General features: G+C 37.1%; 1 protein-coding gene across 2 annotated transcripts in view; it reads left to right on the top strand.

Annotated features, from left to right (window-relative positions):
• The window catches only part of zranb2 (zinc finger, RAN-binding domain containing 2), a 57,061-nt gene extending 44,923 nt beyond the window's left edge, over window positions 1-12,138 (top strand). Inside the window, exons 8-10 of one of the 2 annotated variants that reach the window (XM_048601672.1) lie at window positions 1,217-1,303; window positions 9,165-9,332; window positions 9,597-12,138. In XM_048601672.1, the coding sequence (XP_048457629.1) occupies window positions 1,217-1,303; window positions 9,165-9,332; window positions 9,597-9,660 (319 nt within the window). In that variant the 3' untranslated portion in view covers window positions 9,661-12,138. Of the gene's footprint in view, window positions 1-1,216; window positions 1,304-2,329; window positions 4,372-9,164; window positions 9,333-9,596 lie in introns of those variants that run through there. The other variant, XM_048601673.1, reaches the window with a different exon arrangement.
• Window positions 12,139-23,993: the final 11,855 nt, after the last annotated feature.

The raw sequence follows: 23,993 nt of genomic DNA, 5'->3' as shown, positions 1-23,993 counted from the left end.
AAGTGTACTATGTGCAATAGCATTGAACAAATACGTTGTATCATACAGCAACAAGTCTTTTTTTTTTCTGTTGTTAATGGAACCAACTATCTATTTAATTTGCCAATGTCTGAACTTTCATATTGCTTTCTGATAATTCCATTCATCAGTTGGTATCCTTTTGGCTCTTTGTTCCCAGATGTAAATTGCATCTCTTAGCGGTGAGGTTAGTTGAAAATACCCCGAATCCTTTAAATGAATAACATTGTTCTTAAGCCATCATAATAATTCCTATTTTGGTTCAAATTTTCCTTTATCCCAAGCTCTGTCAAGTTATTTACATAAATGTAAAGCAAGAAGCTCTAATAATGTAGCAATCTGATTTACAATAATCGAGACTGTTAAGAATTTACTGTAATATTTGGAATTCATAGTTGTTTTGAAAAGTTGAGATGTTATAAAGGTAGTCACATAAATGTATCTAGAAAAGTATATTAAGTGAAGTTTAACCATATTAAATGAACATGAGACTGACAATTTGAATAGTAATTTTGTTAAAGTTTAAATCCAGAAATAACTTGTTTGGCAGCTAATGTAAGCTGGTGCAAATAATATGAGAAATTAAAGCCAATGCTGCTTGTTTCTTCTTACTTTTCTAAACTGTCTGCTTGAGTATGCATATTTCCATTTTATTGTACAGATGACTACATTTCTGGTTTCTTTTTTGAAAATCAAGCAGTTTTAATTGATTTAATTTTAACTATCCTTCCTGTTTACAGGAAGTAGAATGAAGTGTTGCATTAAAAATAGTTTTCTTAAAAACTATTCTGGAGTTGTTAATATAGTATAGAAATATCAGGTGGATGTTCATCTCATGTTTGATAGCTATTTTTGGTATAACTCTCTCTTACAAGGCTAACTTGATATTTGCCATCTACTACCCATTAAAAAAATAACACAGTTGGTATTTTTTATAAGTGCTAAGTGATGAAATTGAGGGTTTGTTTTGCTTGGTTTTTGGTTATGGTTACATTTTTGGTTATTTCCCCTTGAAAATCCATGATTTGATTTGTATTCGCTCAGTTTGACTACTAGGTAGATTTGTTTTCTTTTGTGGGCGGTAGTTAGTTACCAAGTAGTTGTTTTTTGGTGAAATTGAAGAAGCACTTCTAGTTTCAAGTTTTATGCAGCTTATATTTAAATTTGGTATTGGAAAATCTTTGCCATTTTATTGCAGGTCCCGGACCAGAAGTTCTACCACTTCCAGATCCAGGTCACGTTCCAGCTCCAGAGGTCAATCTAGATCAGCCCGGTCGAAGTCAAGGTGAATGGGGTAACATTCTCTCCTCCTTGGAGAGTTTAAAAAGTACTTCACGGGAAAAGGACAACTTAACTCCTTTTCATTCCATCAATATTGCCATTCAAGTAGTAACACAGTTGACTGCATTACTGGATTTGCATCAACCTGAAAGGATATTGTATAAACTGAAAGGGTCAATTATTTAACTGTTTCAGTTTCCTGCATGCAGTAATACTTTCAGCCCAGTAACACTTTCAGATTAAAAACTCTGCTACTTCACTTGCCCACACAATTTTTTGGCCCAGTTGCTTTCACGTAAAATTGTGGTTTGGTGCGTGCACAAGTGAAATAATGACTTCATTATCTTTAGTGTCTGCTGTCACTAATTATCTGCACGGGACAGATTTAGCATACAGTTAATATTTAATAGGTATATAAAACAGCACTTAATGATGAATGACCATTGTTTGATAAATGTCCTAATAATGTTTGATCTTGACCAGGATGGCAGTAACTATGCCAAAATTAATCTTTGGAGAGCTAGGAAATGAACTAGTGTTTTTAAATACTATGCATTAACCCCTCCTGAAATGTGAGCATTTTTCAGGTATGGGCATTGTGCTTTATGATGCATCTCAGACACCCAAACTCCATGTTGACATTGGCTAAGAATCATTTCTTGGGAAAGTTGCCAGAACAATGGGTACCTCCAAAACTGTACCACAGTCTGAGCATGATCAGAAAAAATTGAGACCAAATTGCAGAATCTCTTCACATAAGTACATTGAATCTTCTGATTTCTAATTGTTGTGTTGCTAGGACCATTTCAAAGAAGCCGTTATATAATTGTTGAAGGAATGGGGTGCAATTAATTTTCTTTAACTCCTTTTAATATTCAACATTTGGCAGTAATCTCTCAGAGCATGCTATAAGTGGGTAACCGTCAACATCAGGGGAAAAGGTTTTTGATCTTGCTGCTCAGTAGCAAAATGTATTATGAAATGTAGTGGCCCACATCATTTGACCATCTCAATTATTATTTTTTCATAGATTTAATAGATGACTGAAGTCTGAAAACCTGGCCTCCAGTTAAGAATAAGCACCTCAATATCTGTATAATAAGACAATATAATGTCGCAGTGAATAATTAATATATTACAAGGCCAAGCCTGCTGCGTGCAATGTTGAGTAGATTTTGCATTAATATTAGAAATATTAATAAAATTGAAATTGCATTTGTCAAGAAATTTCACCAATAAAGATTTGCTTGATATCTGGTGCTATTAAGTATAGTTACAGTTTGTAAATGATAACTGAAGATAGATTTAAACATTCATGTATATAATAGAAAAACATAGGAACAGGAATAGGTCATTCAGCCTTCTGAGCCTGACCTGCTATTCAGTGGGATCCTCACCAGCAAATTCCTAACACACACCTTGACTCCTTATTCCTATACTTAGCTAACAAAAATCTATCATCTTAGCATTCAAAATTATTAACTGAGCTAGCATTTGCTGCCTTTTTGTGGGATAGAGTTCTACATTTCTGCAGTCATTTGTGAAGTGCTTCCTAGCTTCTCTCCTGAACGATGTAGCTGGGGTTTTACAGTTGTCTTCTGTCCTTTGTTCCATCATCCTCAAAGATTTCTTTGTATCTACCCTATCGTTTCCTTTCTAAATTCTAAAAACCTTCATCAAATCACTGCTTAACCTTCTATATATCAAGAATTACAAACGCAGTTCAAGCAATCTTTCTTGTTAATTAAAGCTTTGGATTCCTGGTTGTATTTTGTTGAATCTGTGCTGTGCTCCTTTCGAGGCCACTGTATCCTTGCTAGGTTGTGGTGCATAGAAAAGTATCTGATATGCAGTTTGAGCAGACCTTTGTATAGCTGTTGACACATCCTTCCCTTTTAAATTCTTGCCTGTTGATTGTGAACATTAATCTTCTACATTTTGGAGATCTGTGCATGTTTTCTGTAAACCTCTAAATTTCCAAAGGTTTTCACTATTTCAAAAAAATTCAATCTATCTTTTTATGATCCAAAAAGAAAGATCTCTCATAACTACCTCAAAGAAACAATAAATAATCAAATGTATAGATCCAAAATTATGAAAGCCCTGGCAATCGATGACTACCATTCTCTAACCTTACGTTATGTTCTATCATTACTTTGTTTCATAGTCGGTTCATCTTTGGTTAGTGTTCCACAGTTTTGTAGTTTAAGCAAGTGACTTCCTCAGCACTTTTCTTAACACATCTTTCACATAATCTGACAATGCAAAGTATTTAAATAATTATTCAAATACTATACTTCACCTTTCCTTTTGCTTATTGATGACTTATTTTCCAAGGAGTAAAGCCAAGAACATGTGGCCGTCTTTGAGTCCAATTAGTTGCCACATAATCTTGCATGAGACTATTCTGGATTGGTCTTTCATACTTAACTATTAAACTGGGCCTGAATTTGCTTCATTTTCAACACTGAATAAAACTGCCAGCTAGTTGCTAAATATGTCATGCCTTTTTAAATTTCTGAACATCATTCCAACCCCTTTCAACGTTAATTAAAAAATTGGGCCCAGAACATGATGACTCTTAAGTGTGATACAAGGAATGCAGTTTCTCTCTTAATGCAAAGAATTTTTGTACTGCTTTTACCAAATCAGCTGTCGTCCACTGGCACCCTGCTGTGCAACTTTTAATAAACAAATTTGTTCAAATGGTTTTCATTTCATTAAAAGTCAAATTCAAAATGTAGAAGCAATATTTTTCTTAAGTGGCATCTAGTTTTGTACATTATAAATCTGGGTCATTTTACTTCTTGAACGCTTGGCAAAGCAGTTAGTGTATATTTAGAAACTGTTTCCAAACGTTAGATTGTATTGCTTGTTTTGCACATTTTCTTTCATTAAATGTTATGTGGAATTTGTCTTAGCTTGTGCATGTTTTATGCCTCGGGATGTTCTCATCCACTATTATGCGTCATTGGACCTAAACGAACTGTTCCAAATCAAGAAAGAAAACATATTTTGACTCGTCATAATTACATACAATACCCTGCAGTATTATGGACCAGACCAGACCAAACCCCCTCAAAATATATTAAGAAGATAGCCTAGACCCTAACTTTTTCTTATTTTAAAGGTAAATGTAAGGTGTTGCATTCCAGATGCAATTGATTGGTCAAACTATTTGACGTGAAGCAAAACACACTTGATTCTTATGCTCTAGTTAAAATGCAATTTTTTATAAAAATTGCCTAACTAACTATTATTTTGTAAAGATTTTCAATAGACTAATTGTTCCAATACAGTCACATCCCATAAACACGCATATGGCAAAGGCAAATTAAGTAAAATAGTGTCTCATGCAACTCTAGCAGCAGGAAGAGAACCCCAGCTTTTAGCTGTAACAGAGGAATAAAAGCTTCCATATGCAGCTTCAAGATCCCAGTAACTGCAGAAAGCTAAACCTAAACACCCTGGTTCTGTGGGAGCTTGATCCTGCTCATTCAGGCTGCTTCTGTTGTTCTAACTTTTTTTTAAAAAAGATTCCCCAAGGCCCTCAAACAGTTCACTCTATTTACTCTATCTTTTTATGTTTTTGTCTGTATTTTAACTGTAGTGTAAAATTAATGTGTTGAGCTTAAATCTCCAGTAATTTAACCAATTGAATTGCGTTGGCAGTGCAACCCCTCCCACTTTTCTTTAAAATGAGAAAAAGTTAGGGTTTAGACTATCATCTTAATATATTTTGAAGGAGTTTAGTCTAGTCCATAACACAGCAGAGTTCTGTATGTAATCAAGACTCGTCAAAACAATTCAAATTTTCTATTGTCTGCTCTGAGTAGACTGCTCAGCTGGTACCTCTGCCTCGACCTTTCTTCATTTAAAAACAAACAGGACAAAATTACACCTCTTAAAACCATGGTGTCATTACAGCAGTATATAACCCAAGGGCCATGCAATCGTGTTAACAAAGTGAAAATTATAACTCTTGTGATGCATTTCAATTTATGCGTTTTAATTTGCTGGAGGCAAGTATGGAATTTTTCAAAAGATCTTTTGCAATTTGAGAATATCTTGTATTCAGTGTTTTAAGGGTGGCATATTTGGCAGGAATTTTAAAATCTACAACAATTAAAATGAAACGGCTCCGGCTAGCAGAAAGTTGCTTTGCTTAATGATTTTATCTCGTATAACATATGATGCAACAGTTCTTTGCATCTTAAATCTGAATATCAGTATGACTGTTTTTAGATGTATTATGTGATTTTCTTAGATTAATCCAATCTTGGTTTTTTTGACACAAGCACCAGCATATTCTTTAACTGGAGGAACTACGTGGCATGGTTTTGAAATTACCGCAAAGGAAAAAGTGCTTTTCTGAATCTCTTAATTTTTTTCCTGATCTTCCACTTCTATTCATTTGAAGTGCTAAGTTGCATGTGACAACTGGTCTAGCTGATCTCAGGTCTTAAGAATGGGGATGAGCTGACAGCAGTTTTTTTTTTTTTTTTGAGAAGCCAAATAGGAGCAGTTCTGTTCCTCCTTGCATGTAACTTTTTAAATTTTTTTTTGTGGAAGAACTTTGTGTGGCCTAGTTCTCCTTTGATATTTGTTGGTTTGGTGTACAAGATCTGTTCTAAATTGGGCAGAACTTGAGACATGAGTTCCATCCATTTGAGTTTGTATATTTTTGAGCTTTTAGATGCAGTACAAGACCTATTTCCATTGATTGATAAATGCAAACCATATGTTTGTTTCAGGCAGGAAGGTTTCTTGGCCATTTACAGACTTTTCTGAATATAGGATCAGGTGTCTTTGGGTGTCAACAAGGTCAGCAAAGTGTCCTTTTGTTTGAAGTGTTAAACAATGCTCGAGTTGAACTTTCCCCTTCAAGAGTTTAAAAGAAAAGCCTACATCTCGGGAACAACAGATCAGAGTAATTGAGGTGTGGGCTGGGTTGAGGTTATGACAGAGGTAGTGGACGTTATGGCAGGCTGGGGAGGGCCAGAAGGAGATAGTGGGTCTAATAATGAAGAATTGCACTAAATGGAAGATTTAAAGTTGCTTGAATAGATGGTGAAGAGACTTGGAAAATGAAATGAGGTTATGCTGAAATGATGCTCAGTGCAAACAGCAACATGATGAATGAACAGTGCAAAAAGAGGAGCATCATCTGAAGTGTGAGAAACCTGACTATTTTGTGGGAAGAGTAGAAGTTTGTTTCATTACTGCAAAAGGTAGACAAGTTTCCTCTGCAGAAGAGGAATTATGTACCCTGATTGTTATATCCCCAGCTCCATGTTTCACTGTTGATATGGGACTAGGAGTGCAGGGTTCAATGTGTGGTACTGCTGGAAGTTGCAACAGGCAGTAAAAGAGACATTCCAAACTCAACATTTGGCTCCTCGCTCCCAGGTGGCATTGGAATGGAAACATTCTAGAGTTTGGATGACAAGTACTTGACCTAGATTTAAGTGATTTACAAAGGATCCTGGAAATAGACACCAAACCCTTTTATTCAAATGGAACCAGCATTAATTTCTGGTAATGGCTAGGACTGCCTCAAAAGCAGTGAGGACATCTAGAGTTAGTCAAGCTACCTGTACAGATCAAGTTGAATACCTTACATCTGGGAAATAGTATCCACTAAATTCACTTTATTCCCTAAGAAATACCAAAGTGCCTACTAATGCAATGTCTTCAAATAACTTCCAAGCACCTTGCTCATGTTGCCAGGATGTCACATTAGGCTTTGTGTAATTTGAGTTTAATACCCCTTCTTAACTTTTTGATCTTCTCATTTTTTTTCTCTCTGACTTGCATCCAGTTGTATTATATCTTTCAGTACTTTTTTTCCTAACTGAAAAGTATTATCACTGTAAGAGAGATCATGAAGATTACTGCTGCATTTACTCGACTGCCCTGCTGCCAAGAGACTTTGAATAGTCTCTCAAAACCCTAGCTTTGAATGCAACTTGTGGCCCTCAACACCATTCTGATTGGGAAGATATTTCATGATATTGAAAAAAACGAATGTGCTTTTTTCAATCTGGACATGGTGCCTGTGCAGTTGTTGTATTTCAGCTCTGAACACAGTACTCAAAGGATGATTTATTATTAGATCTGAGTGGTATCTTTTGACCAATAAACAATTGACAGAACTGATCAGATACCTACTGCAGGCAAACAAACTCAAAAAAAAAAAAAAAATCCAACTGGATGAGGTGGGCACTAGCTATCTACTGAACAGAACAGGAAATGAAGCAGAAAGAAGGCTCAGTGAAATAGAATCTGAGGAACATGTTAAGAAGAATAGTCAACCATTTCTTGCATTTATAAGTCCCTTTTAATGTAGTACAATATATAAAGAGTGTAATCTGACCAGATTCCTTTTGCATAGCTATACCAGCTAGCAAATTTTCCTGACTATTTAACTGTGCTGCTTACAATCAATGAAGACTTCACTAGAAAAACCTGTGGTGATTTCTCCCCATAAGGAAGAGAAAATGAGCTTGGAAGTTTTATTTGCTGTCTGTCCAAATTACATTTCAAACTTAGTGCTTGAAAGTTAGTAATTAATCTGTCACTAAATTATGAACAAGAATTAGAAGAGATTCTTTATATTGCACAATTTGATCTTGCTGTATCCTAAACAAGTGGAGTAAGAAACATTTAATATTTTGTCACATACCTTTTCAACGGAATGGTGCTGTTTAGTTCATAAATCAAAATTTATTCCCTGTTCTTAAAGTACATTTTTAAAAATGAATTAACGAGTATTTGATTTAATTAAAAGGCTGAAGAGTTAGGTGGAAAACTCTTTCTTTCAGAAACAGTTGGTACTCCTATAGATACTATAAGCTCAAAACTTAATGTACTGTTGTTTTTCTGATTACTTAAAAGTTGGGTAGGTGGTTTTGCTGGGCTTCATGCACAGTGTCTAGTTCAGCACTGTATCTGCTTGAGTGACATTTCTGTACAGTTTATTTTCATTCATTGTCAGCAAAAATTGATTTTTTTTTTTTTTCTTTTAAATGATTCAAAATACCCAAACCCGTATTCTTAGCTGCTGGCAAACTGCTCCTGTCTGAAACAAGACATTGTTACTGCTGGGCACTTGCTATGTCAATCTCCTATATTTTAAGTTTAAATCTTTTGGTATTGTATAATTCTCATTGTATTCTGTGTTAAAGTGGATTAGAAGAGGATTGCCCAGCTTCTTGCCTTCATAAGCAATGTAGATATGCACCATAAAAGTTCAGAATTAAAACATTCCCATTAACAAGTTTGCATGCATGTTGACATAAGCAGATCTTGGCTATTCCTGATTCACATGTATTTCAGAAGTGAGGCAATAGTGCTGAAAGTAGGCCTCCTAAATTTTTAAAATTTACCAAGAAAAAGCAATGGAAAAATAAAAACATTAAGTGCACTTGGTAAATTTGTTCCAGTTTGGGTGCAGGATTGTGAAAGTAAATAGGTTGGGCAACTCTAGATTAGAAAATGCTCATATGATTTGAGCACACGCCTATCCTATCCCCATCTCTTGCCTTAACTGATCACTTGCTATGTAAATAAAAGTTGATGCATTATTAGCTTAATTAGTCATAGTTGTCATGCCAGTAGATGCGCTTTTGAGCCGCCAAGGTTTCATCTGGGATTCTTGAATAAAAATCTATAATATTTGGCTTTCATTACTGCAGGTATCTAAATGAAGTTTACTTGTTAAGAGATCCTTGTGCAGTTGTGATTACCTTGCACTGAAAGATCCTGTTAAAATTAAACCAGCTAAAACAGTCAAATGTGACCTTAAATCTGTTGGCGTAATAGTTGGCATAAATCTAACTTTCTCCCAATCAATCAAAATCTAGCTCTAGATCACGCCGGGGATCTTCATCTCCAAGGAAGAGATCTCGCTCAAGTTCTCGATCATCGTCATCCTCTGAAAGAGGCAAAAAACGAAGCCGTTCCAGGTCATCATCCTCAAGTGGCCGCAAAAAAACTAGACGTTCTGACTCAAGATCTTGGTCTGCAGAAAGGTTTGGGCTTCTGTAGAATAAGATTAGTGTACAGGATTAATAGAGTTAAACATCTCTGCAGAAACCATCTATTAACAAAAAAAAATTAAATGAGACTATTGGAATTAAAAAGTTGGAGGACACTTCTTCACGCAGGTTGTGGGCTTTAGATTAGATGCAATGTTTACTTTCGGTATCTTAATTTAGAAGTGTTACTTATAATGTAACTGTAGTTTCCCGAAATACAGTTTTGCATACCTTGTTGATTATTTTTGTCTTTTGCAGGCGCAGTGGATCGTCTTCTGGATCCTCTCATTCAGGCTCCCGTTCAAGTTCTAAACAGAAATAGCCTTTTAACATCTGCAGTTTTTAAAAGTTCAGTAATTTCTGGAAAAATGCATGAAACTTATTTTAAAATTATTAGTGTCTTGAGCAAATCCACCTGAGATGTTGTGAAAACATTAAACAAAAAAATTGGGCAAATGTTCTGATGAGATCTTGCTGATGTAATCTTAAACCAATTGTTGCTTTTGAGTGTTGGAATTGTACTCCAGTCTATTAAATTAGTACATTAAGCCATAATTTCTTCCTTATGGGGAAAACTGATTTCACTGCATTTTTGTTACAAGGACTATGAAGACTAGTGAGTTTTGAAGTGTACACTATTTATGCATCTGTACATCTGCAGCATTATAATGCAGAAGGTCTGAGTGTAGGTACTCTTTAGAGGAGGAGAATCTTTAAAAGTAATATTCTATGGGAGTATTTGTTCAAGTTACTTTACCACATTATAAATCAGGATACAGTGTTGGACGAAACAGAATTTTGTTTGATATTTTTGTTAAATCAGTTGTTATTACAAAAATTCAGAGCCTCAATCAGGGTTCCCTTTGTTAAGTTTTAATAGAGATCCTTATGCTTTCCACAAGAAACTCGAGATGAAGCAACTTGACTTTGACTTAGGAAATCTGCATCGCAAGCAAATAGTATAGTTTTCCAGAATCCTGGAACTCAAGCCAGTTTAGAGCCACTACCCCTGCTGATCTCTAAAAATAAATTCTGGGATACTGTACAATATCGCATACTTTGAAACTTAGAGGTGTTTTCTGAGTTTTTGCTGTAAATTTTTCCACTTCGTCCAAAATTCTTGTGCCTCTTGCTGATTTCAGTACAGTTTCTTTCTTAGTTTATGGGCAAGGAAATTGCAGACATCTGCATTCTTATGATCTTTCAGTTCTGGGTTGCATTCAATTATCTTTTAGTGTCTTGGAAGTAAAAATCTACACTTACAAATTCTAAGTTGAGGGGAAAAAATGTGTAGAATTAGAATAATATTGGTTGGTTCAAATTTTCCTTCAGCGTCCTTAAATCTGTTTTGGGTTGAATGTAAACTTAGATGCCAAAGTGAAAAAGGCTTAAGCAGTTTTGAATGCAGTGTTTAATGTACATTCAGCAGATATTATCTGCTTATGGTCAGTCTACCACACAAGCGATAACTCTTGGTTCAGGAATTGATAACTGTAATGCTATTGTGGGTAGGGTCTTCCAGTTCAAAATTTCAGATTCACTTTTGGGACTAAATGAAGATAGGGAACAGCTTTATTGTTAGCTCACTCAGGATGTGTAATCTAATAATGAGAAAGCATTCTGTATTTGAATATTGGCCAATTAAGCATAAATATGGAGTATTCACAATAATTGAACCATTTTGTTTTGAATGTAAAAGTGCAATTTCAATCTGCAACCTTTTTAATATATTTGAAGCACTGAGTTTAGCTCACAAATTGTGGACTTTTTAAAAATCCAAATAAAAATAATTCATCAGTTTTCTTCCATCTTGATGAATTGTTATGGCTTAATATACCTCTCATCTTAAACCTGGTTACAGGAAAATAATGGCATCAAACAAAAACTCTGCTTTTCAGAACTCATGGTGATTTCAGCTATAGTAAATGGTAGAAGAAGGTAAGTATACAGCAAAAGTTCTAACATTATTTGTGAATTGTACTTAGCAGTACAAATTGCATATTTGCAAGTGTGAACATTGTTTTTAGTGGGTCTTTATTTTCAATTTGTTTTTGGTTATCTTTGGTTATATAGACACTAGAAATACTAGGCAAATAAGGGTTGGCTTTTTATTTGAGGACGTGCCTTGTTACCTCACTGGTCTAGTTACTTAATATTTTGCAGTTTTAATCTGTTTAACGCCTTCTTTCAGAGCCAACGTGTCTGCACGTCCATTTGTACTTGTAGCTCGTATAAAACCAACTTGAGGAACATGTGACCAATATCTATTGCAGTGTTTTGGGATTCGGCTCTGGAAATATTAGAAGATCTGATTTTTGCAGAATTCCTCTGAACATAGACTTTCAGTGTAACTTTTGTGGGCAACAAGATTTTCATAGTGACATTGCTGTCATAATAGTTAAATTTACAGGATTACATGGAGTGTAAATTAATAATGCCTTTCATTTTGTATTTTCAGTACTTTCAAAGCCGTTATTCAAAATTCTACAGAATTTTGTGCGTCTTTAAACTTTGCCTATAGTAGTCACTCTCTGTATTCAAGAAAATGTAGCTGAGACCACTTAATTTGATTGCTAATATCTAGGTGGTAAATTCATCAGTCGTAAGGTTTGGATATTTTTCAATGGTAGAAGTGACAATTAACTTAAGGTCATCAGCTTGTTCATCTAGCCCTGTGTAACAGTTTTCATCAGAAACAAGAAAACACTTTGTGACCATGTGTATGTAAATAAACCTTCAGTGGTACATTATCCAATGTCGTGTTCAAGCACCAATAAAGGAAAAAAATAAGTGGTTTGAATTACTTTGTCTAATTGTATTTGTTGTGCTTTGAGTCAAGTAGTTTGATTTGACAAAATATTTTGGAGTGGGTTCTTTGTTTTCTGTTCTGTTCAAGTCAAATTCTACCTGAAATATTTTCACTGAAATAATGAGTTATGAGAGTGTAGTTGATGTCTGTAAGAGCTTTCTGATCAAGTGCAACATAATAGATTTATTAGTGAAGTCAAAGAACAGGGTTAAAAGGTGCAATGGTGGCATGAAAATGAAATTGACTAAGATAGAAAGCAGTAGTGAATAGTTCTTCTTCTGACAGAAGAGAAAGTATAATTATGGTCATGTTCCCTGTTCTGAGTATTCAACCTGTTGCTTGTACATATTATGACCTAGACCTGAGCATGCATTTAAAGATGGCACATAACACAACTAGGAAGTGTAAACAGCGAAGAGGATAGTAGCAATCTCGGGACATAGATTAAAAACCAAAAGAACTGCAGATGCTGTAAATCGGGAACAAAAACGAAGGTTCTGAGGAAGGGTTGCAGGACCCGAAACGTTAACTCTGCTTTCTCCTCCACAGATGCTGCCAGACCTGCTGAGCTTTTCCAGCAACTTTGTTTTTGTTCAGGACATAGATTGGTGGAATGAGCTGATACGTGGATGATGAAAATTAATGCAGAGGATTGTAAAATGATATTTTGGAAAGAAGAATAAGAAAGGGCAGTATAATTTCAATTAGAGTTTATAAGGAATGCACCTACAGGTTTGTATACACAACTGAGTGTGAAGGAGCTAAGTTGAAAAGGCTTAGTTTTAAAAGAAGTTATACAAAGAATGTAATTTGAAGAATAAATTGTGGACCGAGAAGGTAAGGAAACGAAGCTACTTGCTGAAAAGCATGTCTTTTCATTGCATGAACCCTCAACAACACATGGACAAACGCCAGTTTGAAAAGCAAAGATGGCAAGACCCTCCAAGCTGCAGATAGTATCAAGGACCCACTGGAAAGAAGTTTAGTGTTGCCTGGGGTGATGCTGTTTTTTAAATTGCCTTGAGTAGGAAAATGTCCTGACGACTAGTCTACTAGTAGAAAGATTCATTGCAAGAATGAAGTAAAGGAGGAGAAAGTCAATAACTCCCAAGTCAAACCTGTTCTTTTTGTGGGAGAAAGGTGATGGTGTTCAGGAGAACAAAGGCAGACAGGACTGGCAATGCCTGGTATCTCTGCTGGTGTTGAACACCATCTCTGAGGAAGGAGATCACTCATTTCTGTTGGTTATTTCTGTGTCTGCAATTTGGATTGCAACCCAGAGCTTGGACTATCAGCACCTAGATATCTCCAATCTTGTTCACAACACCACCAGCTGAAATCTCTATCAAGGCACCAATCTCTACATCATGTTGGGACTAGTTGCAGTTGGAATGCTTCTAGCTGGGTGTCAAAGTCAAATCAACTTCAACTATGGAGGCTAGCCATAAAATAAGCAGAATATCGGATGACTATACAGATTGGGATCACAACAGCAGAGTTTTTAAACATAACTTTGATTTTGTATTTTGTTAAACTTTTAAATTGCTCCTTGACTGTCAGCTGGGGTACTATGTCCCAATTTAGGAAATATCAGACCTTTGAGAGAAGGCAATGGCAATTTATCATGTTACCAAAGTTGAGACATGAGAAGCTGAATTTGTCCTACAAGTAGAAATTACGTGGTAATTTAAGAAAGGGTTTTGAGATTAAGAAAGGAATTGATGAGAGTAGCGTGCCTTGAATGGAGCAGATCATGTCTGTTACAAGCTTATTTTATTCACTGGCAGCTACCTGATGGTGAAAAATTGTCCCCATTTGTCCTAAGCACAAAAAGCAAGGACAAATTCAATCTGACAAATGACTGCCCCATCAACAATCGGCAAAGTGATAGAAGGTGTTCTCAACAGTACTTAAGTTGCACTCACCAACAACCTGCTCACTGATCTTCAAGTTAGGTTTTTTATTCTGGATTGTGGCTCCAGATCTAATGTTAGCCTTGGTCCAAACACAGACAAAAGGATGGTGTGTTGCAGGCAAGAGTGACTAGATATTAGCATTTGACCAAAAATGTCAGCTTTAATTAAAAAATTGAAATCAATGGAAAATTTCCATTGGCGAGAATGATATCTAGCAGTAAGAAAAATGTGCAGTTATTGCAGGTTAATTATTTCAGTCTTGAAACATGCTGCAGGAGTTTTTCAGGGCAAGTGTCCCAAGTCTGAATTAGGCTTCAGTAATTTCCATCCCTACATTGAAAGGTTAAGTGTGGGGCTGTTTTGTCAATCATCTCAGCATTCAGTTCCCTTTGAAGCTGTTTAGAATATAAACCTAAGATAACAAGGTGCAGAGCTGGATGAACACAGCAGGCCAAGCAGCATCAGAGGAGCAGGAAGGCTGACTTTAGGGTCTAGACCCTTCAGAACCCATCTGTGCTCATGTACAGAATGTCATCTGGTTATGATAAGTGGCTGGTAACATTCCTATCAAACAATAACCACCTTTAGTGCGCTGCTGCCAATTTGAAACTTCTATTTTTAAATAATGGTCATTTCTTAAAATGGTTTTCTTTTCAGTGTAACAGTTTAATTGTTTAGTAGAATTATGTCTCTCCTGTCATGTTTATGTATGCAATATCTTGACATTTCACACTTGAATCAGTGCAATAGTGACTGCAGAGATGAGACAAATGCATGCTTTGAAATCTGAGTACATCTCTTCAAAGAGCAATTAAATAATGCTTTAATTAAGTGGTTGTTTACTTGTGATTCAGTCTGTTGAATGAAACAATACATCATCTTTCTCCTGTTATAATACTGTCAATGATGCTGATAAATTTGATTTATGCAACTTTGCCTATGTTGATCGTTAAATATATAATCAGATTCTGAAATCTCAGTTACCAAAATTATGCACTTTTATTTAGATTTACTTGTAACGTTATTATTGATGCACAACCAGCTAGTAAACCTGCTGCTGAGCAGTCACTTGAACCTTGAGGAAGAAAAGAGTAATCCCAATAGCATTTGTATTGAGTTGGTAAAAAGTTTAGTTCTGTACAGAACAACTGGAACGGAATAAAGCAAAGATAAGAACAGGAGTAGGCATTTCAGCTTGTCAAGACTGCTCTGATAATACATCAGCAAGGAGTTTGTACTGATTGCCAGTCTTCATGTCTACTTTCACCTCGTACTAACCCAACAGACCATTTTCATCTGCCTCCAACTGTACCCCTGAGCCCTGACCTTTTCACCTTGATGCCTATCCTAACCTATGCTCCACCGTGTTGGTCACTTCCAATAACTTTCCTTTCCGTAGCCCAGCACCCTCTCTAATGTTGTTCAACCTACTTTCTGTACATATTCAGTTTCCCTCATCATTGTCCACACCCCATCTCTACATATGTCTCTGCATTCCTACCCTGCTTTGACTCCCTGTCACTTTTTTTGCAGTGAACTCCCAATAAGCCCTCCTTGTACCCTGCTCAACAATCAAAAAATGGGCCCCGCAGGAATGTATTTGCCCCAGATCTCCAGGTGCTGTTTGGTGCTTAGCAACAAAAAGGCTCCTCATAGTCAGCAGCAAACAGAATTTGTCAGGTACCTGCTTTGACTTCCATATTGAGAAATCTGATCTTAATTTGTTTGGTTCGTTTGCTAAGTCTCGAAGCTGAACATTAATGAAGCATGTTGTGGTATTAATAAGGCAGTTGGCAAGCTATAATACCAGTTGACTAACAGCACACCACTGCCCAGCAAAAAGCTCACCTGTCTAGAGAATGTATTAAAAGATGCATTGAGTTGCTCCCAATATTGAGACAGATCTCATTGGACTTCTGTGATTCTGCCACAAATATTGTCATAGCACACATCCTCCAGGCCTCTATAAAACTCTGCCCAATTTAATAATTTAGCCTTTCTACCGTTTATTTATTCCCATTTATAAATTCTCCTGACTCTGCCTGTAATGGACCTCATCATTCGAACTAAAAGTTACAAATTATGTGTCCATAAAAGATTTTATAGTTTTTTTTTTTGTTTTATGCTAGATACTGTTCACATTCTGTTCTCTTTCCTTGTCATTTTTGATCATCTTTTGTCATGTTCTAAAAGCCTCTTCATCAGATTTAGTACCGTTTCTGATAACATTATAAGCCTTTTCTTTTAATTTTATACAGCTCTTGATTTCCTTTGTCAGCCACGGTCAACATATCTTTTTAGGTCTTTGCACCATGAAGGAATGTATAATTGCCCTAAGTCACCTAATAGTTTTTTTTAAAGGCTATGGCATATACAGTCGTGCCTTTTAATTTATTTTCTGAAACTACTTCAGCCAATTTGAGCCTCATGCCTTCGTAATTTCCCTTATCCAAATTTAACACCCTAGCTTCTGAATGAGCTACCTCACTTTCAAACATAATGTAAACATCAGATTTATGTCATTCATCCCTAAAAGTTCTTTTACAACAGGATTATTAATTAGTCTTTCTTAGATAGTAGATCAAAAATAGCCCATTCTCTTGTTGGCTTGTCAACATGCTGTTCTAGGAAATTATCCCTCACACAATCTGGAAACTTGTCCTGCACAGTTTTAGTGCTCTGTTGGTTTACCTGGTGTACATGTAGTTTGAAGTCACCCATGATTACTGTGTTGTCCATGCTATATGCTTCTTCCATCTGCTGATTTAATACCATGCCCCACACTGCCACTGCTATTTGGTGATCTATAAATAACTCCAACCAATGTTTGCTGCCCCTTGCTGTTTCTTACTTCACCCAAGTCGATTCCACACACTGTTCTTCCAATCTGAGAGCCTTCCTTATGCATGTATTGATTGAATTCATTACTATCAACACAATTTCACCTCCTGTTCCTTGTCGGCACTTCCTAAAAGTTGAATAACCTTGAGTGTTCAACTCCCAGTCCTGGTCACCATGCAGCCATGTTTCTGTAATTGCAATTAAATCATACCCATTTACCTCTATTTTATGCCTTTACATTCTCTACCTTGTTAATAATGCTACATGTATTCAGGTACAGTATCCTTAACTTTGTCTTTTTGACATCTTTTCACATTTGAAGCATACCTGATCCTCTGCTTTGTTTCTCTTCTAGTTTTCCTACCACCATTTCTACTTCCTGTTACCAACTTTTTTTGCTTTTAATTTGGGTTACCCTTCAGGCTTCCATCCCCCTGACCAGCTAGTTTAAACCTATCCCAATAGCACTGGTAAGTCTTCCTGCGAGAATATCAGTCCCAGTCCTATTAATTTGTAACCCTTTCAGATTGTACAGGTCTCACCTATCCCCAAACCTGGTCCCAATTCCTCACAAGTAGTCCCCCCCCTCCTGAATCAGTTCTTCAGCCATGTGTTCAATCAGCCAATCCTGCTGCTCTTATGCTTGCCAGCACATGGCACTGGGGAGTGATCCTGAGAATGCTGCCGTTGAGGCCCTACTTAATTTCATTCCTAACTGCCTGAAATCTGCCTTGCAGACCTTGTGCCTCTTCCCACTTACGTCATTAATAAGTAGACCGTAACTCTGATCTCCATTCTAGAACAATATCCTGCAGTCATTTCTTGACATTGGCACCAGGGAGGCCACAGACCATTCTGGAGTCATGTTTACTGCCACAAAAATGCCTATCTGATTCCCTGACTATGGAAAGCCCTATTGCTATTACCCTTCCATTCTTCTGCTTCCCACCCTGTACAGTTGAGACATGTGGTACCACTGACTTGGCTCTGGCTGCACTCTTCTGAGGAACCATTGCCCTCATTTCCCAAATGGAATATGATCAGCAAGAAGGATAGACTCCGGGGGTCTTCCACAGTCCCTGCCTAGTTCTCCTTGCCTTGCTATCCATGTAGTCCTCTGCCTCATGGATACACAACAGAGACTACAGCCACTACTGAAGCTCAGAAACTGATGCTCTAGCTTGTGTAGTTAGTGACACTTCCTGCAGATGTGTTTGTCTAGGACATTGATATGTCTGTGACTTAGCAAATGGTGCAGATGCACATTCTACTTCAACCAGTTGACCTTCCATCCAATAACTTTAAGAACTGTTTGTTCCCCTTAGAATATGTATAAACTTGTTATTTAAAGTACAACTAACCAAGTTTACTTCAGTGACATTTATTTTTCTTCCACTTACTTTATTATTCTATTTCACTTTTATCTGATCTAACTTTATTTATTTATTGGCAGTGTTCCTTACCTTCTCTTTACAAATTCTCTAGTATTATGCTATTTAAACTCACTGCTTGGCAGCAATTTCTCACCAACCAGTGCACTTAAGGTTTTCCTATTATGGCACTCTTGAGTTTTTGGTCACGCTTAGCCTGGCTGACAGGTATCCTTGAGTAGAGGTGTCTCCCACAGCTCCAGCTGATTCTGCTCCCATAAGGTGAGTGAAGGCCTCAAACCTCCTAAGCTGTGCAACGAGGAAGCTCCACACATGTCAAACAGCATGCTGATGCATAGCTTCCACTTCCAGTAGCTGCTGCCAGAGGTGCATACAGAGGGAAGAAAAATTAGAGGGAATGTTGCATGTGACCCTTTGAAAGATTTGAATTCCCAGTGACCAACTCAAAATTTTAAGTCTCTACAGAGAACAAAACATTTTGCAGTTTCATTTTGTAGTAATCAGATAACATTTAAATCAATTCAAATATCTTACAAATTATTATAGAGTCATACCGACAGAAGGAGACCTTTTTGGTCCAACTTGTCCATGCCAATCAGACATCCCAATCTGACCTAGTCCCAATTGCCAGCATTTGGCCCATAACACTCTTAAACCTTTCCTGTTCATGTAGCCATCCAGTTGCCTTTTAAATCTGGAACAATGAGAAAAGTGACAAGTACGTACAAGTGGATTAAGTTTTTAATATTCAGTTTGTCTTATTTGAGTCAGTCAGTGCTGACTGATATCTTACAACAGATGCAGGAGTATAACCCATTAATGTGTTTACCATCAAACTTCACAATTAGTGCTGATTAAAAATTAACTTCCAGTAGTTCCTGACCTTGATGTGAGTACTATAGTCAGTGATGTATAATGTTTTAATACTGCTCATTTTATTCTTCAGATACCAAATGCCAAGTCAAATACATTTCTTTAATCAAATTCATTTTTAGTGCATCTGCTAGTCATTTGTATTCAAATCTCATGCTACAACACATTGTCCCATCTTCTCCAATACCTGCCATTCATTTTGATCTCTTCAATTACCAGGTCTTCCCTGCACTTGACTTCATGTTTAAGTGCCACACGCCATATAATCTCTTGAGATATTGCTATCTATCTGTCCCAATTCTCTGATGTAATTTGCTTGGCTATCTATGCTGTCCTCATAATTATGTTTCACACCTTGTCTTTGATTTGTTGTCTCTGACCATCTGTCTCAATGTTTTAATGTTTTAATGTTCACCTTGGAACTTCCATTCTACATAACTTTTGGACCTAGACTTATGATTATATTTGTGACACCTTGGCATACTACATCAAGATGCCCACACCAGCTGAGGTCACTGAAGGGTCCTGCCTTCTCAATCTTGCCCCTCGTTTGAGACATGGTGACCCTCACATTTGAACTCACCACCAATCATGTCTCTCTAATGAGAGAGCAGCTCTGTGGTCCTTTGGGACCATGGTGATTTTACCTTTTACTTTCCATTAAAATATTTCAAATAGAACAATGCTACATTGTTTCCCAAACCTCTGAATTAAATCATTATCCTGTACTGTCTATTCAATGCCAATTTAAACAGCACATCAGATGGAGAGTCACAATATGCATGACAGGCATAAGTTTTCAAACAATATTGAAGAAAAGTGTTTTGAGATGTTGTGAATGCAGTGTGTCAGTGCTCTACCACCGAGTATAGTGATATAATGACGCCCAATATCACCCTGCTTAGACCTGTAAATATTGGGCTTTTCCTCAAAGAAGGTTTGAGGGGTAGAGATGAGCCATCTATACTTGCTGACAGCTTCAGTGTAAAACAGTCTTTGCCATATTGCCACAAGACAAGCAACATAACTTGGAGGTTGAACCCATTCAATGATTCTTTCTAACAGTACATGTATGAGCCTACTGGTAGGTGGTGATCTTGCCACACTTTGCTTTGTGCATTTGCAATTACACTTTTAAACCTTAAAAACTCTTAATGTTATTGATGATTACATTTAATTTCTGAGCTTAGAGTTTGAAGAAAAGCTGATTGATGCCATTAGCTCTTATCAATTAAACGTTACGGTTCATGGTTTCCACAGTACATTCAGTTGCCTCTGTGCTTAAGTATACTTATGCTCAGCACTGAGCAGGTAATGACTCAGTGATGTGGCCACACTGTTCCAAAAACGTCAATATCTCGCTGGCACCAACTTTACAACAAGGCTATATGATTAGCAGAGGTCAAGCAGCATGGCACAGGCCCTGTCCCTTAGCCATGGAGTCCTATATTTAGCTGGGAGGTATGTAAAAAGGTCAGCATGTATGATTTATGTCCAAACATTGTACTTTTAACCATGAATAGTTAGAATTATCCTTTCTTGAAGTTAAGAACAGATTTTGTGTTTTCATCGATGACCATTGCAGGGTTGAACAGCTTTGTTCCTCTGCCAATTTTAAGAGTTTATTGACTCTCTCAATTCACTTAAAGTCATACCATCAAGAGGTTACAGCACAGAAATAGGTCCTTCAGCCCAACTTATCCATGCCAACAAGGTTTCCTAAACTGAACTAGTCCCATTTGTCTCTATTTGGCCTCTATCCCTCTAAATCTTTCCTATCTGTGTATCTGTCCAAATGTCTTTTAAATGTTGTAATTGCACTTGCTTCTACCACTTCCTGTGGTAGTTCATTCCACATGTGCACCACCCTCTGTGTGAAAAAGTTGTCCCTGAGGTCCCTTTTAAATCTTTCCCCTCACACCTTAAACCTATGCCTTCTGGTTTTAGACTCCACTACCCCAGGGAAAAGACTTTTCATCTTATCTATGCTTCTCATGATATCCCTCATGTCATCCCTCGGCCTCCTAGACTCCAGGGAAAAAAGTACCAGCCTATCCAGCCTCTCCTTATAACTCAAATCTTCCATCTCAGTAACATCCTTGTAAATCATTTTTGTGCCCTTTCTAGTCTAATAATATCCTTCTTATAGCAGGGAGACCAGAATTATATGCAGTAGTCCAAATGTGGCATTAACAATGTCTTGTACAGCTGTAACATGACATCCCAACTCCTGTGCTCAATACCCCGACCGACAAAAGCAAGCATGCCAGGTGCTGCCTTCACCACCCTGTCTACCTGTGATGCCACTTTCAAGGAACTATGTACCTGCATCCCGAGGTATTCAACAATGCTGCCCAGGACCCCACCATTAACTGTGTAAGTCCTGCCCTGGCTTGTCTTACCAAAATGCAACACCTCACATTTATCTGAATTAAACACCACCTGCTATTATTCATCCCACTGGCCCAGTTGATCAAGATCATATTGTAAACTTAGATAACCTTCTTTACTGTCCACTCTCCACTGTACCACCAATTTTGGTGTCATCTGCAAACTTAATATAGTCTCATCCAAAACTTTTATGTAGTTAGCATCCCATTAACAGAATTTAATTTACTTTCAAGGCAGAGATTGCCTGATGCTATTACTGGAAAATTCGGTGCTGATAACATATTGCAACAAGATGCGGTATCAACACATCAGTACATGTTTCAGACAGGGAGAAGGGCAGCTAAAATTTGAGTAATAGCCCAATCTTATTGAAACATTTTAAGATTCCTGAGTGAATAATTTTTAAAATTGAAAAGTAATTCAAAATGATTAGTTATTTTGCTTTTGAGACACGAGTATGTTTGCTGAAAAGCTCTAATAGCTTATGGCTTTGTATGATGTTCTGTAACATGGTCAAAGTATACACTAGGGGGCAGAACTTACCAAAACATTTAAAGAAAGTAAAACTGATTTCAAGTCTTGGTTGTCTTTTAGTCACTGAATGTACCCCATACACAGTTTTATTTTGGGATGTAACCATTTTTGCAAATGTGATGCAGCTGTGAAATATATCAGTCACAAGTCACATATGGCTAAGAGGTAATGTAGAGGTGGCTAATTCTATTTTTGATGAATAAATTTAAGAAATGTGTTATTGCAACTCATGTTTGCACATTACCCGCATGTGTAGCTAAACATTTTTGTGAATGGTAAGACACAAAGCAGTGTGAATAACTTTTGCTTGCTGTGTATGTTTTAGATCTTTATCCTGCGCATTGGTTATCTGCAGAAATGTTGTGTAATTTGCAATTAAATGCCAGATTCTAACCCCCAGAAAATGCCAATTATCCTCTTGCTGCACTTAACCCGTTGCAGTAGCTGCTTGAAACAGGAAATGTGATTGAACCTTCTGACATCACCTAGTCTGGCCATTAATCTTCAGCGATTTAAAATCAGTCTGTTGCAAAGGCCATTTTTGGAAAACTGTACCTTCCAGGTGCACCCATCTTCCGACAAAGTGAAGTATGTGCACTTCTGATGGTAGTACAGATTTCCAATATGATATATTTGGATCTGTAAGAATGATTTTACATACCTTAATGAGCTCCATCCTGCGCTTAAACTCATATTTGAAATGGAGCCATCAAGTGACCTCCCTTTCCTTTTCTTTGAGGAAGAGTCATAACTTAAGTCTCCAAAACATTTAGAGATAGTAAGAACTGCAGGTGCTGGAGATTGAGATAACAAGGTGTGGACCCGGAGGAACACAGCAGGCCAGGCAGCATCAGAGGAGCAGAAAAGCTGATGTTTCAGGTCAGGACCCTTCTTCAGAAAAAGAAAGAGGGGCATATAGAGTACAAGCGCAAGTAGGTAATGCAGGACTTTTTCAAAACACTTTTTAGACCTCAGCTTGGTATTCTGTAGAGTTCTGGGTGCCATAGTATAGGACAGTTCTGAAGAAACTGGAGAGAGTGCAGAAGAGATGAGACACGGCAATTACGGTGATAGACCGGAGAGATTACTGTTGTCCTTGGAAAGAAGAAAGCAAACAGGATATCTAATTGAAGTTGTCAAATCATGAGGGATTGGATAGAGTAGATAGGGAGAAACTGTTGCTGCTCCTAATAGCATCAAAAATAAGAAGCCACAGATTTAAAGTGATTTGCAAGAGGTAATGTGAGTTAAGAAACAATTATTTGCATAATGAGTGATTTGAGTGTGGAATGCACAGTCTGGAAGTGTGGTTGGAGGCAAGTTCAATTGAGGCATTCAAGAGGACATTAGAAGATTATTAAAATAGAAACAATACGCAAGTCTGTGGTGAAAAGGCAGGAGAAGGGCACTCAGTCATGATGCTCAGTCACAGAGTTAGTGCAGGGTATGATGGACTGAATAGTTTCCTTCCACACCAAAACTTTTACGATTCTGTGATCTGGTAAGCGGCAAACTTCTGAAATGGAACTTGTGCGTGCATGTGCCATTTGCTAAATTGGACCTTTTAATGATTTGATTAATGCCTCTAAAATAAACAAATCACAATTGAATTTTTAGGCTTTTTTTTTTGTTTGTGTCTTTATCCTTCACTAGCTGTAGAAAGGCTAGTAATTTGGAACTAATCTATTTACTATAGACTAAACCAGTAGTTAGATTGGTATGTGTCCCAGACAAACACTGTTATTGCAATTTCAGACAACTTCCTACAATTATTATTATGTTTTGTGGTTGGTTGGCTCGCTGAGCTGGTTCGTTGTTTTTCCGCAGACATTTCATTACCCTGCTGGGTAACATCATCAGTGCAGCCTCCGATGAAGCGCCGTTGTGTTGTCCCTCCTGG

The sequence above is a fragment of the Rhincodon typus genome, chromosome 10 (assembly GCF_021869965.1).
Source record: "Rhincodon typus isolate 14 chromosome 10, sRhiTyp1.1, whole genome shotgun sequence".
In the NCBI taxonomy this organism is placed as follows: Eukaryota; Metazoa; Chordata; class Chondrichthyes; order Orectolobiformes; family Rhincodontidae; genus Rhincodon; species Rhincodon typus.
This window is presented reverse-complemented; position numbering and strand designations above follow the sequence as displayed.